This window comes from Buceros rhinoceros, unplaced genomic scaffold, assembly GCF_000710305.1.
Source record: "Buceros rhinoceros silvestris isolate BGI_N320 unplaced genomic scaffold, ASM71030v1 scaffold17026, whole genome shotgun sequence".
In the NCBI taxonomy this organism is placed as follows: domain Eukaryota; kingdom Metazoa; phylum Chordata; class Aves; order Bucerotiformes; family Bucerotidae; genus Buceros; species Buceros rhinoceros.
In genome coordinates this window covers 22,432-37,605 of record NW_010415956.1, presented here as the reverse complement: position 1 = coordinate 37,605, position 15,174 = coordinate 22,432, and the positions used below count along the sequence as shown (strand labels likewise).

Sequence of the window (15,174 nt, the reverse complement as noted above, 5' to 3'; positions counted from 1 at the left end):
CGCGGTCGGAGAAGGGCGGTATTCCTGGATGTATGTAGCTGTTCGCTATTCAGTTTTACGACCAAAGCAGCAACTGAGGGAACTGGGAATACAATTAAGAATTTCTTGAAAAGGATTATAAAAATGAAGACTTTCCACGTTACCACAAGTGAGGATTAGGTGACCAGTAAACTCTTCCCATAGTACTCGAGGAACTATTCACTTTTCCTCAATATTTTGCCCTCAGGGAGAGGGAAAGGAGAGGGCAAATTCAAAGCAACTTATTTAGGAAAGTTTGAGTGCAGACATAATTGAGATATAAGAGCTTAACAAATTTACCTCTTTTCCATTCTGATACTGTAAATTTCATCACAAATTGATTGTAAGTATGAGCACCTCTGTTTTGGCCATCGTGACATCAGCTGTCTCACAGTAGCATCAAAGACTTGTCTGCCTCCATCAAGCTATGGAAAAAAATTGACTATGACAGTCTTACATTCTCTTGTGAAGGAAATACTGACAGGATTCAGTCTTCTGAACACTCTGTAGTGTCAGTGCTCCTTATTAAACAGGCTTCAAGCAAAATTCATATGAACAACACGTGCAACTCACTTTTTCAAAAATTCTTTTAGGAACAAGTATTATTGAATAGTGATCCGGTGATAAGTGTACACAATGAAAAGGGCTCTGCCAGTTTCCCACTGCTGGATAAAACAGGAGAGCTGTGGAGTACGGGGTGGGGAGGAGGGGTGGTAAGCGTGCATGATGCAAGCTGGTCATGTGCTGTTTTTTTAATTAAAAGGTGATAAACTATCTCGATGATTTGGATACACGGGGTGAACCAAGTCTGTTTTCAAGTGTTTCACTGGAGTCTGATGAACAGACAAGCACTGCTTCAGAGCAGCACATGAAAGGTATCAAAGGCGTTTGATTTTTTGGGGGTGGGTAGGCCTCCAGTAAGCACTTCTGACTTTAAAGATACTGCTGTCACTGGAGGAATGACAAGAGCTTAGTCTTTGGTGGTTTTTTTCCTCTCAAGCAGTTTGAGTTGTTAATGGTGTCAATATAATACTTACACTATACTCAAAACAACTGCCTCTGTATTTTGGGTTTTCCTTCATTAACAGCCTCAAGAAACACCTTTGTTGAAACTGCTATTAATGCTTATCAGTTTCTGAAAATGAGGAGCAAGGCTTAATTTCAGTTAATTATTCTTGGGAAAGACTCCAGAGCTTTGGGTAAGGAATTCCTTACGAAGTCTTCTGTAACCTGGGCACTTGACAAAAAGATTTTTCTAGCCTTAGTCAAACTCCACAGGTGAAATTTCAAGTTTTAAAACCTAATTCAAACTCCTTGAAGGAGAAAAACTACAATGGGTGAATTTTACGTTCCCTTTCATTAGCAATGTATTTTTCAATTACGGTTTTAACAACACTCAATCGCTTACCTCTAATGATAAGAAGTGTATCATAGTTGCTTTTGGCAGATCTACCTGTAAAAAACACCATCGGGAAATCAACACTTTACAGTTCTGTTATCAGTGTGCCAACTAGAGATTAGCTATGCTGACGGGAGCCAGACTTTTTGATTTTGAGAGAAGCACTCCTGCTGATAGAACTGAGACTTTAACAGGGTTTTAAGCATTTTAAACAAGCTTTTCATGACAGATCCCATTCTGGGAAGTTCCAAACAGGCAGTACGTTTCCTGAAAAGCATGTATCATTTCACAGTCCTTCGTGACGTGGTCAGCAAAGTCTAAAAACACCACACACAAACAAAGGCTGTGTTGGTTTAAATGCAAGAGCAAATCTAGCAGGAACAAGTAAGTAAATCTACCACAGTAGTTAGCATAATTGCAGCTGAAGAAGCTACAACTAAATACTTGTTAACTTTTGTTCTATGCAACCGTCCGATACACACAATTTGAGATACTTTTCAAGTATTAAAGAAACATGCCCTGGGTCTTACTTAACCAGAAGTTTGGCTCATTTGGTATCTGAAGTGAGGCTGTTGGCAGTAGTTTGTCCCAGACAGAAACTGCATCACGCAATTCAATTACGGATTTGAAATTATTCCAGGCTTCTGCCAAGTACTTACTGCTAAAATCTCAATCTCGCTTGTTTTCTGTTGCAGGCTAGAAATGAATGTCTGAAGTCTTGTTTGCACCTGGCAACAAAAGATGGGCACACGTCAAACACACTACGTCTGAGACAGGTTGGGAACGCGAATGTTCTATTTCATCGATGATGGGAACAGAAGAGGCTGCTTCTAACAGATGTAGAAGTACATCATATTTAAACTAAAATTCACATTTAATACAATTTTCAGTAACAATTCCAGAATAACCCTTGATGAGTAGAGAGGAAGGAGACTGGGTCTGCACCACTCTTGCAGCAATGGCAAAGACCTGTACTACAGCAGACAGAACTGCACGTTACCACGTGAATTCTTGCACAGGTAGAAAAAACTGCCTTTCTGCTGCGGGTGCTAGGTAACTTCTCAGAGGAACGCGAGAACCTGTGACTGGATACGCTGCATCATCTGCAGCTGAAGAAGGGCAACTGCTCTGAAAGCCAAACCAAAGTACCAGTCACGCCTGGAACACCTACTTCCAGAGCAGGCTAGTAATGCTCCCCCTCACAAGCGTGGCTGCAGCCTCGCACTACATTGTCTTTTGCACCTTAGAAAGATGCTTTTGTATATTAAAAACCTGAAAACAGCAAGTCTGTTTAGCTCAAGGCTCAGAGAGTAAAATCCACTTCTTTATTTGGGTCCTGAGAACTACTTATGGGGGGGGATTTTTTTGTTGCGCACCCAAATTTGGACTGAAGAGGAGGTAAGATTTCAGTCCTGTTTTACCATGTTCTCTAAATAACCTGAATCCAATAATCCTAAATGAGCTCTGACATTTGTTTCTAGCATCATGTAATCTTTGCTACGTTATTATAACATCATATTTTAGGCAGCGTTGTTTTTTTCTTTTAATCTGCAATTTTTTCTTAGGCTTTAGTTTGAGACAACATAATGAAGTTATTAAAAAGAAGAGAGAAAATTCCAGAACCATTGTTCCTAGTAAAGAAAGATTTCTAATATGTATGGACAATAACGGCTGAGCCACAACAGAGACAATGTTAAAAAAATGTAGTCTTTACCTTCAACCGTTTGTGTTCATAGTCTACTTTACAACTAAAGGACAAATAGGATGTATTTGTGCAAGTTCAGCGATAGTGGAAATACGGATTCTACCATTCCTTAACTTTAAAGGATCACTCCTCATGTGATGTGTGCATACCTGAATTTCTTGACGACGCCTGGCACTGGCAGATAATTTTTCAGGAGCTATAACACTAACATTAGGCACTGCGAGAGTTCCATGTGATTCAAATACACCTAAAATGCAAACACAAGAGTTTCAGATTATATCCTTTCTTTATACAAGGAGGAGCAAGAAACAGGAAACTCACAAATAAGCTAAGGTCTGCATAGTGCAGGGTTTGAAAAGCTGCTAAAAACCCCCAAAGTCAGTCAAGCAGCTATGATAGTGAAACATGCACGTGTAAGTTCTGAAATGCTCACTTAGCACTTTGAAGGACTGGTTGGTAAGACAACAAATTTAGTATTTTACATCAGCATTCCCTGAATAAAAGGTTCCAAATGGTTTGCAGAATTTTAGAGGGATGCAGCATACCTCATATAAAAGCTATTACAAGAATGAGGCAACTGTCCGGTGCGCAGTCCCATAGCAAAGTCAGTGATGAAAACAATAAACCCCAGCTCCCCCAAATAGCAACAATGAAAATTTGAAATCCAACTTGCCACACACACACACAAAGCGTGGCCATCGCTCTCCCTCACTGTTATGCAAGGGCAGGGAGAAAAGAGTGTCTTCAAAATTCACCAGCACATCAGTAAGATATGTAATTAGTATAGCAAGATAATAAATGTGTAATTAATAAGATAATTATGACAAATGGCAAACTTAATCCACCCAAAAGTGCTCAGTATTATTCTTTCTGTACAAACTTCTATGATCAGACTAAGGAATGCAGATCTGTAGCTAGAATGTACAGGCATTCTCATTTGCAGAAAAAAGATCTTGGCAGAACAGCAGGTCAATGTGCATGGTCTTAGCACGAGCAAACACAGGTCATGTCATTTTTCATCAGTGACACTTAACTTCTCCTCAGCTAGAAAGCTCTTGAATGACCGCACTGATGAATGCTCACATGGGGAATATTCTCCTGCTTTTTAGTCTGAGCACTTACTTTGTCAGTTTGGAAAAAATTTCAGTTTTAGATCACTTGGAAAAACATTTGAGATCAGGAGGAAGTGTTTCTCACCAGAGGCACTACTAGAAAACATCTTCTTGCTCTGACTTCAGTAATACTTCTAAAATCTGTGTTCCAGCAATACTTCCTTATAAAACAATTCAGCAGAAAGAGAAACAGTTTGCATGTTCTATAACTAGAGACTAAGTACCTGAAATATTAGTAAATGATCCCTTTTGATTTGGTACTGAAAGATTATCTGAGGTTTCTCTAAAAATAAACAAAGACAATTAGGGAAACAAGTTTACAATCATGAAGAAAGTTTCAGATTATCACACAAACATACTTATTTCATTTCAACAGACATAAATTTATGGATACTTCCCAGCACACACCTGCACATTAAATTCTGTTCTGGAACAGAGAGGAAATCATACAAAATTACATTACAAAATCCAGACCTAGAAGGATTCTTCGTGCTTCTTAGGGACACAAAAGAACGCGTTCCCCCATCCTGCAAGGATATTCTTTCTAAATTACTAATTTAATCTACAACTCTTACAGGATTCTGTGAGATACTACTGAAGTATCAAAGTCATACTTAAGATCACACATATTCAAAGCAGATTTCAGTAATTAAATTTGGATCCTTTTACTTTCCGCATTCAGGACTGATTAACAAAGACATTTGCTCGTGTTATTACAATCACAATTTCTGTTTATTTCTGTTTATTATTACCAAATATGGGATGTTCTATATTCTGCTCTCAGGATCTAGAAATAAGGTAACTTTTAGAAAGAATTAATTTCTTTCACAGCTCCTAATAGATCCTGTAGATCTGTCACAAAACACAGGAGAATAAGGTTAGTTGTGAAATTAAGTGCCAAGACTGGCTGAGGCCAGAAAAAGGAGACCAAAGTGGTGGGGAGTGGGAGACATCAAACACTTGCACAAACTCCTGCTCGAGTCAAACATTTCCCAACTTAACGACTTCCTGTATTGTTAAAGTCTATTTGGAAATACTATGGGTATCAAATCTGTCAAGTTTCCAAATTCTACTCCTGCTGCCAACGCTCACATGTGTCTGTACACACCTATAAATACATACAGGTGTACAATTCCGCGTTCACAGAGGGATGTGTGTGAATAACGGCTACACCACTTATGCCTCTCCTGGGCTTTCGCTACTAACTGCTGTTGGTAAATGGCAATTTCAGAGGTGAGATGATGGGGTGTTGCTGTGTACCCCAAGCCTTTGTCAGGTGCCAGCCAAAGCGTACAGGTGTGCTACACCTACACCTTCAGTTTTACTGTATCAACGCAGCCTCAGAAGGAATGGTATTTGCTGCTTTAACCATTTGATTACACCGTTCGTGAATTTAACAGACTTCAGAGCGGTAACGGGGACTTGCAGGCAGTCCTGCCATACAACCAGCCCTGGTGTTCCAGTGGCATTGAGCAGGGTAACTGCATGGCCTGTTAACTTAGGAAGCACTGCGGATGTTTGAAGGTAGCAGCTAGGGAAACCAGGCGGGTTTTTAATCTCTATAAAATTCTATCAGCAACCCTTTTGCTTTCCTTTCCCCTCAAAAGGGATTCGGCAAAGCTCTTTATCAAATAAAACCAAGGTTCAACTGAGCATATCTTAAAATTATTTCAGTACAAACATACATTCACTTCTGATTCTGACTATTCACGCTGACGTATTATGCTACTCACCTACTACATCTTTCATCACAGACTTTAGTTTTCAGTTTCTGGACCAGATGATCTACTAAGTCAGATTCTAAAATCCTTTTCTCCGTCTGTCTGTCTTTCTCAAAGGATTTCACCTAGGATGTAGTTCAGTGGTTCTTAAGATTGTTGATTCTTAAAATGGCATATGAATAAACTTATCAAATTTAATCAAAACCGAACTGAATTACTGACCCGTTAAAGGTGAAGCAGTCAAAGGCAGGAAACTCTTATCATTACCAATCAATCATTGTCAATTAAATCTTTGATTAGATACTTCTTTTTAAATGAACTGACTAATTTTCTCTGCATTCCCAAAGCTTAAAAAAAAATAAATTATTACCTATTAAATAAAAGTAGCAAAGCTAGTTTAGTTTAACAGACTAGTTTATAGGTGCAAATGCCATATTAGTAACTGCATACTTGGCTTCAGCCTTTTTTTTAGTTAAGGAATTACGTTAGAATAAGGCTTGCCTTTCAGTTTGCAAGAATTAGACTCAAACATTTAAAACTTAGAACGTCTGCTTCAACTTTACTGGGAGAGGATTAAGCAGTAACACCACCATTCACCTCATTAGCATGTTCTTTGTTGGTTTTGCTTCAATAAAACCGTATTTTAAAGAAAACTCTGTAATAGTCTTTTGGAAGACACTGACACATTGCATTCTCATCATCAGAATCTACGTGTTCATGCAGTTACTGCACAGTTATTTGTCATTTCTGTTGCAATAAGGAGAGTGAGTAACATGTGAAAAATATTTTAGTGATGCACACTGGCTACGTAACGCGGCCACGCCAGATGCTGTCAAATGGTTAAATTTTTTTTTTTTAAAGAACAAAACTTTTTTCAAAGAATGGTGTTCTTTTTCCTAATGATTCAGAATCAAGAATATTTTAAAACTTTCAACTTCTAAAAAGGTACCAGAACCACAGGTTGCAGAGCACAGAAAGTGGTAATTCATGCTGTGACACAGTCCAGTCCTTCCTTCTTAACCTCAGCTCCCAGATGAGGAGTGTGGTGCAGACTCTGCCTGTTTCAACTACACGGATTTTTTTTTTTTTAGATTTCTGTTTTAGTTATACTTGTTTTGTAACATGGAAAGCTGCCAATGGGAAAGATCAGAGTCAAGTAGTTAGTTTTGTAGATTCAGAGACAACAGAAACCTTTTTCCAGGTAAAGACACTGATGTGTCAAGCAATGTTTGCACTAATTTTTGGACTTTCCTAGAGGAAGGAGTCTGTGAATGACAGTGTTTCAGAGAGGTAAAAAGCAGGCTTCTTCAGGAGAGCTTTCTACTACACAGCAGCTGAAACTGTATGTACCTGAATCCCACCTACTTAAATACTTTATTGAAAATAATCATGATATTAACAACAAAAAAAAAAATGTAGAACAACAGATTATAAATCTGAAACACCATCGAGCACCCTCTGGTCCCACGCTTACCTTCACGTGACTGCCTTCTTTATCCGATACAAGAGCCACGTAGGTAATCCCAGAGCATCTGCAATATTCCTGCAGTTCTTCCTGGGACTAAAATGGGACCAGGGCAGGGGAATGGGACAGAAATTTGACAATTATAAAATGATCACTTATGCAATGAAAGCCTCCTGTCCTTAACTGAAATAACTTGATATGCAGCAGTTACACTAATTGTATCAACTTCTGAGAGAAGAAAGCTTTAGTAACAAGCTTATTATGTATGTATTTATCTACCCAATGCTCCTTAAAAATTGGAATCTGTCTAAATCTGCATTAGACAGAGAGAATGCCTAGACCTGCAGTCCTAGTTCCCACCTGGAAGGGCCAGCTGGACCTAGAAGGGCAGGGTCCAGATCACTGCAAAAGGGTGCAATGCAACGTCAACCGCACGGTTACCACCCCACGGTCTGCAACTTTCAGTAACAGCTCTGTCCCGCAGGACTGGCAGTCTGTAGTAAAAGCTGACTCAGCTGGGTTTCATGTAAATCTGAGGCTGATTTACGCTCTTCTCAGTGCTGAGCACACTGAAGGGCTTGCTCTGTTGACTTAGCAGTGGGTTGCAGAATAGCATTAGACAGAGGCAAGAACTACCCAAATCTTTACTCCTTAAGAATCGCAAAAAGAAGAGAACCCATCGTAGGAAAAGTGTAATGATCTGGATTTTTTTCAGTTCTGAGGGATTGAAACCCTCAGAAATCTTATGGTAAAAGGTTACAAAAAAGTTATGCAATTCAATGAACAAGCTCAAAACAGTCTGCTCTGCAGCGTGTCACTCGGAACAGGCAAACACACAGTGTTTCTTTTGTCAGTCACCAACTGGCAGACAAAGGTGAGCCAGACTCTTAATCCTCACGTTAACTGCCACCACTGTTAGAAGGGACTTCAGCACTGCCACGTACCTCACTACTCCAGTGAGGGAGTAGTGGCTAAAGGTCTGCCTCATTTCAAACAGAAAAAAAGGGCACAACTCAGCTTGCCATTTTCTCTCTCTCCTACCACACACCTCTCCAGGGAATGGGGACCCCACAGTATCTAGTAGCTCAATTTACTAAACTTTTTTTTTCTAAAAGACAAATATGTAAGAGTGATTTAAATATTCCCTCTGTACCTGATAGTCTTCAACCATCTGGATGTATTTAAAAGTTGATGCCACTGCTCTGTTCTAGACATGCCCTTTATTAATGACTACCTTGTAATTCAGGGATCCTACTTGCAGCCCTCATTGAAATGGAAAAGTTATTGCCTTTGCTGGTGCAAAATACGCTTCTGCTTTGAAGCATCCCTACTTCACTTAAACAGAGCTAACTAGCCTCATTTTAAATCCATTTTGCAATTTTCCCCCCTGATTTCAACAGGCCTTGGGCTCCACACTCGGTGTATAATTGCAGAAGGTCACTTAATTCCTCAGTGCTCTAAGGAACGCACGAAGATCCTCCATGGCACTTTTAAATACTCCGGGCAGTAGAAAGGAAGAATGCTGCAATGCCAGTGAGACTTTCTTAACATTATTCTATCTGAACAGCACCCTACGTGCTCAGCTGTAGGAGCCTGTAACTAGAAAAAATTAAAAATGGATGATCTCATTCTGCACTAATCTTAGAGAACACTAATCTTAGAGAATAACAATGTAGTTACAGCGCGTAACAGGGACAGAACTTCTACCTGGGACCAGTCGTACATTATTTCGGCTGGAATTCCTGCAGTCCAGAGTTTCTGAACGATATTGATAGCTCTGCCCATTGACATCTGACCAGCACTCACAACCAGCAGGTCACAGGAGCTGACAGAAACCTGAAGGGAAAGTAAAAAACAAGGGGGACAGTATCAGCCACAAGACCACCTTTTCTCTTTCACAAGCAGTTAAAGTAACGAAGCATCATCAATATACTAATGTTTTCCAAAACACATCAAGATAAAAAAAAAGGAGTTAGATCCACCTCCTTTTAGAGCCACAATCTAAGCGTTCAAAAGTTACTAAACCTTAACCTTTGACAAAAAGGACACAGACAGCTTGTGAAGTACCCCGAGCCTATTCTGTTCTTCCTGCTCTGCTTCACAATACAAATTTATTCCTATAAAGTTAAAACACACGTGCCACAACGAAGTGAAATTGTGTGACACTGTACAAAGCAGTCCATTTTCTTAATTTTTCTTCCATCTCCACCTTCCGTACCCTTACAAAGGGAGACGCGGTGGGGACAAAGTAACCCTTACTAGCTAAATATCTATAGTTATACTCTTCCACCTGAAACAATCTACGTCCTGAGAAAAACGTCCTGTTTAAATTAAAAAGGCAGAAGCATTAGTGCAATAAGAGAGGATCTTAAATTCTATGTAGAGGAGAACAGGGCATCTTGATGTTTGTCGTCTCCTTCAGTATGGTTTTATTTTTGAACACATCTAGCACCTTATTTTTGCTGATCTGTGGCTAAAATTAGGTTACAGAACTGTCAGGAGTAAACAAGCAAACAACACCACCCCTCCCCCCCATCAAGAAACAGACTTACAGAATCCTCCACACTGGAAACAGCAGCAGTTATTTTATCTATAGCTATGCTGACTCCGACAGCTGAAGGAACTGGTCCTACTGCCTGCGGCCCTCTAAATTGTGGAATCTCAAAACAAAACAGAAGACCGAAATAGTTACCTTTGCAAAATGTCAAAGAGGTTTTTCATAGTTTTAAAAAAAAAAAAAAAAAATCTAAATTCATTAAAAAGAAAAGGCCAATACCAGATGATCATATCTGTTTGCAAAATGTCAAAGAGGTTTTTCATAGTTTTAAAAAAAAAAAAAAAAAAATCTAAATTCATTAAAAGAGAAGAGCACATACCAGATGATCATATCTGCCCCCGGCAGCAAGAATTTCAGGCACGGTTCTTTGTCTTCTTTTGATGTATGCTATAAACTGAAAGATAATACCATTGTGCTGCTGTATTTTGTAGACTAGTCCCAGATTTATAAAAACCTGCAAAATAAAAATAAATACGTGTACAAGACCTTTACCAACATTACTGGTTAATACAATTAATTTCCTGTTTGTAGTCTGCACTGAAAACACTGTTCTCACATAAGACATATGGAAATGCTCATTTATCTCAAAAAATTTAAAATACAATTAAAAGTAAGGAAATCATGCTTTAACCTTAGAGCATCCCAAGAGACTATAGCACAAAACCCAAACAAGCCTCAAGGTAGGTGGAGGAGGACAGACCTTTAGTAGTCATCAGCTTTCTGTATTTTTAAAATTTTGTTTCAAAACTCAGAAAAAATTTTAAAATTAAAAAAAATCCTTTACGCTCTAGACAATGTCTCCAATCTTGGTTGGGAAAAAAAAAACAAACAAACCAGAAACCCCCCAAACATCTGTGTTTCATTAGCTAGAAAATAAGCCAGACACTATGACTGGAAGAGGTTGTCTTCTTAAAATGTGTCTTTAAAAAAAATTAAAGAAATTTGATGGCAATTAGTAATGCTGGCATTAAAGACAGTTTGATGTGCTTTTTCTATTCTAAAATATCATTATGTTGTTTCCTGGCAAATTACAGGTCCAGTGGCCTGTAAATCCGTTAATTTGAAGAGTATTTTACAAACCTGAAGTTTTATTCCGAGTTGCTTTAACAGACCAATGATTTCCTCTAAATCCTTCATGCCATGCTTCAACAGCTGGCTGACACCTGGCTTTTGTTTTATCATCGTGTTTAGAAATGGAAACACATTACTTGCTTCTCCCTTCTGCTCGATGAATCTGTACAGCCGAGAAAGCTAAAAACAAAAATCAAGCAAAATACACAGGTAGCACCATCAACAGCACTTGTAATAAGTGGCATCTGAAACATGACAAATGTTTGACTTGGTGCGAGTAAAAATATCCGCCTTTTTCATTCGTTTTGCCTAGCAGCTTGTTTTACCCAGCGAGGTAGGAAAGGAGTGGACAGGCACAAGTCTCACCGGGGCGTCCAAAAGTGAACCTCAACTCTGCGCACGTTCATCAACGCTTGCAGACAATGTTTTTAAGTTTCTCTCAGTTTGTTTTACTGGATGCCACCGTACACTATTCCATTTACCCTTTGTTTCCACAGATGGAGAAATAGGTTTAAAGGAAGAAAGAAACTTGGACAGTTACAATACCGACTTCCAGAGAGTGCAGAGGAGAAAACCTGACCACTTCCGAAGAGACTGATCTGTTCTGAACAGCAGATGTAACAGTTTGTTTTTCTCACTCTGGCTGATTAAATTGCAAAGTAAATAAAATTACTGACTTATGGCAAATTAACACTGAATTAAAATTACTTACACTATTTGATGTGAGAGAAAGATTACAGAATTTGGCTTCCACTTCTCTTTTAGTCAGCTTTTCGGTCTACAAGAGAATCAGATGATTCAAACATACTGAACAACCGAGTTACCCAAAAAATTCACTATCGCTGAGAATTTAAACACAAAACTTTCCAAAACCTTTCATTAAAGGTTGCAGTTACAAACTTCTGCATAAATACTGCAATAAACAAACAACAATAAACAAAACCAATAATTAAAGAAAATAAAAGAGGCATTTTAAACACTATTATTAACTATTCTAAACACACGGTCTGTGCTGGAGGGGTTGGGGGGGAGGGTTAAGGAGTAAAACTGTAATGGGAAAACACGAGAAGGTTTCAGATGCCCGAGACAGAGACTCCACTGCAACACAGGGAACCTAAAGCACTCCCCGGAGATCCAGTTCATCTCCCATTCTGCACAATGGGGAGAGCAGAGAGCCGAGGCGCCCCGGGAAATCTGGTAACTGCTTTTCCAGCTACTCCACAGAAAGACTACGCACTGCTAAGGAAGTTTGTCTTGGAATGTTCAATTTTTAACTGAGATCTTCAAGGTTAAAAGAAATGTGTTTCCCCATTCCAGTTTTATTCCTTAGCCCCCCATCCCCACTCCCCCCATTCCGGTGCAGACCGTGTCGGGGCTTGGGAAAGATCAGGGGTGCGGAGATGGAATGGATGAAATCTGTATTTGTACGTATACTCCTATTTATGTATTTATTACCATCTCTCTCTCTTTTTTCTATACCTGTCTTATCCAAATTCAAGTGATTGATTTATGGTTTTCATTGTTTTCCAAATTAATTTTCTTTCACCCCTTAATCCAAAAACCAGTTTTGCTGGGTTTTTTTTCCCCTTGCCTGTAGTCCTAAGCCCCACTGTCTCTCCTCCAGCACAAACATTTCAATCCTTTTGTTTAGCTCTCAGGGGGTTAACATTTCCCTGAGGTGAGGTGTCCTTTCGCAAACCTTTTGGTCCTTTTCAAACCGCACAAGAGATTAGATTAATAACTAATATCTTACCACAGCGTCATACAGAATGATGTAGACTTGATTCAGCTTATCCTCTGGTATCCCACAGTGCAACAGTATAGCTTTCAGTAAGGCAGTGTGGTTCAAGTAAATACTGTAATTTCTTTCCTAACGAAGCATAAAGAAAAAAGGACAAAAGTTTTTTAAAAAAGGTTTTACTTGCATTCCATTTTGCTTAAAAAACAAAACGAAGTTTCCTAAACATTTAGTAACAGTTCAAAGCTAACTTCAGACCTCTCCTTCCACCACCTAAGCTTCCATCTGTAACTAAAGAATGCCAAGGCTCGTCCCATTCTACAGTAATCACTCGCCTGACAGAAAAAAGATGTTATTCCAATGGTAGTGTGAGGATTTGCATGCAAACCCATGCTTCATTTTAAGTTAACCTAAGAAACTTATTTTTTATTTAAATGACAGTTTTCTATAACCAACTATCAACAAAACACGAAAACAGTTCTGTACTTGTTAAGGTCAAAAGGAACTATCCTTTCTAAACACGTTAGACTAACTATTTCCTTAGATTCAAATTTTAGGATGGAAAAGAGAGCCAAGGGGATGATTAAAGAATCTACCTGTAGCACTGAAAACTCTTGGATGATTTCTGAAATGGCATAAATTGTTTCTGCTATAGGCAAAAAGCTATTTCCAGCAGATGTAATGATGTCGAATGCACATTCTAGGAGTTCTTTGGGATGACAGCGGTCTAACTTCCGAGGTCTGAAAACTCGCTCTATACAGTATCTAAAGGAAACATTGAAGAGCGATTCAGTATCTTCAGTGGTCACTGTCACAAATCACAGCATCTGTGAAAGACGTCATCTCGATGTCCCTTACCTTTTCAAGTTTGATATGTTATTTCTAGCTACAAATCTTGCAAAAGGAATCTGAAAGACAAAATGCATGAAAATTGTTGAAACAAAACATTCAGTCTGACTTGGCTCTGGAAGTGGAAATGAATTATTACCGTACAGTAACACTTGTACTCTCACATGTGTAATAATGCCTTAAATACTTGCCATAGCCAAGTCATTATAATCTAACCAGCTTTGCCGCAAGTTATAAATACATCCCCCCCCATTCCCTCCCACTGCCAACTTCCTCAAAGAGCTTGGAAAGGGACACAAAGACATTTCTTAATTACCCTAATGCATGCAAAGTGCATCGTAAAATCAACTATGAGCTTATTAAAATGTACAAGCAGGTATTTTGCCGCTTACATAAAGATATAAAGGAGTACTCTTAAAATGTGTTAACCAAAGATTTAAGACAAGCAATTCCAACAGAAAGATCAGTTTTGTAGATCCTGCACAAATCCTTAACTGTGAATCATATTGTATAGCTTGATGTTATAAATGTAAAGGAAGGGTGAGTCAAACTGACCTTGAAGCAGTGAAACAGAATATAAAAAGACAGCTTATTTAACCGTCAATAATAAACAAAAAATTTAACGTAAAGGATTTAGGTGTTAAATTAAGTGCAAGGTAATTAATTAGACCAACACTGCATAGAATTGGGTATTACTGATGGAGGAATGCCAGAAATCAAAATTTGAACTGCACAAACAGCAATTCTTCTCAAGAGTAGAATGAACCTTGATAACTTTTGTTTGAAGAACATAAAACTGAACAGACACCCACGTTCTCTATAAAGACATATGAATACGCAAGAAGCGGAAATACTAGAGTTTTCACTGGTCTTTGGAGAAGTCTCATATATGCAAGAAAAAAACCCCAAACTCCTGAAACAGCAGTGACATCTATCACATTTATAATACAGCATTATTTTTACCTAAGTTAAAAAAGAAAAAGAAAAAAGAAAAAAGGAAAAAAAAACCACACCAAGGAAAGTGTGTTTTTTTCCCTTATGTGGCCGGGGCTCCAGCTGTCAAGACCAGGAACAGGAATACAGGAACAGCCACTGAAAGATACGCTACTTCAGCAGTCAGAAGTATAAGCCTAAAACAAATTGTGACTAGTGAATCAAGCCATCTACAAACACCACAGCACTCCACAAACCCAGCTTTGCCTGCAGAGATGATACTACTTACTCTGAGGTCATAAGGAAGCATTACCAGCATCCCGCTGTGATCCATGAGATATGAAGCTTCATTATGTTCGTATAGTTTTTTATTTCTGGGCATTAGCAGTGGAGTATGCAGCTTGATGGCTCCTGCATGAAACCAGTAAGGTATTATTATCTCCCATTTCAGAAGTAACATCTATTTTTTTTTACAAGCTCATGAACGAGATAATCTCTAATACAATTTTTAAAAAATACTAGTTTAAGTGTCCTTAATAGACTTTTCAACCATTTAAAGAGTGCCATCAAACAAACTTTGTTGTCCCACTTGCACACTTTTGGGTT

At 38.7% G+C, this 15,174-nt stretch overlaps 1 protein-coding gene across 1 annotated transcript in view; it reads right to left on the bottom strand.

Moving 5' to 3' along the window:
- EIF2AK4 (eukaryotic translation initiation factor 2 alpha kinase 4) overlaps positions 1–15,174 on the bottom strand; it is a gene marked incomplete at its 5' end in the record, with an annotated part of 36,889 nt that overhangs the window by 1,095 nt on the left and 20,620 nt on the right. Inside the window, 16 exons of the mRNA XM_010137614.1 lie at positions 319–443; positions 1,427–1,471; positions 2,077–2,145; positions 3,272–3,369; positions 4,459–4,517; positions 5,968–6,080; positions 7,430–7,516; positions 9,128–9,256; positions 9,973–10,080; positions 10,297–10,431; positions 11,058–11,228; positions 11,761–11,826; positions 12,802–12,918; positions 13,383–13,551; positions 13,645–13,694; positions 14,858–14,979. Of these exons, the coding sequence (XP_010135916.1) occupies positions 319–443; positions 1,427–1,471; positions 2,077–2,145; positions 3,272–3,369; positions 4,459–4,517; positions 5,968–6,080; positions 7,430–7,516; positions 9,128–9,256; positions 9,973–10,080; positions 10,297–10,431; positions 11,058–11,228; positions 11,761–11,826; positions 12,802–12,918; positions 13,383–13,551; positions 13,645–13,694; positions 14,858–14,979 (1,663 nt within the window). The remainder of the gene's footprint in view (positions 1–318; positions 444–1,426; positions 1,472–2,076; positions 2,146–3,271; positions 3,370–4,458; positions 4,518–5,967; positions 6,081–7,429; positions 7,517–9,127; positions 9,257–9,972; positions 10,081–10,296; positions 10,432–11,057; positions 11,229–11,760; positions 11,827–12,801; positions 12,919–13,382; positions 13,552–13,644; positions 13,695–14,857; positions 14,980–15,174) is intronic.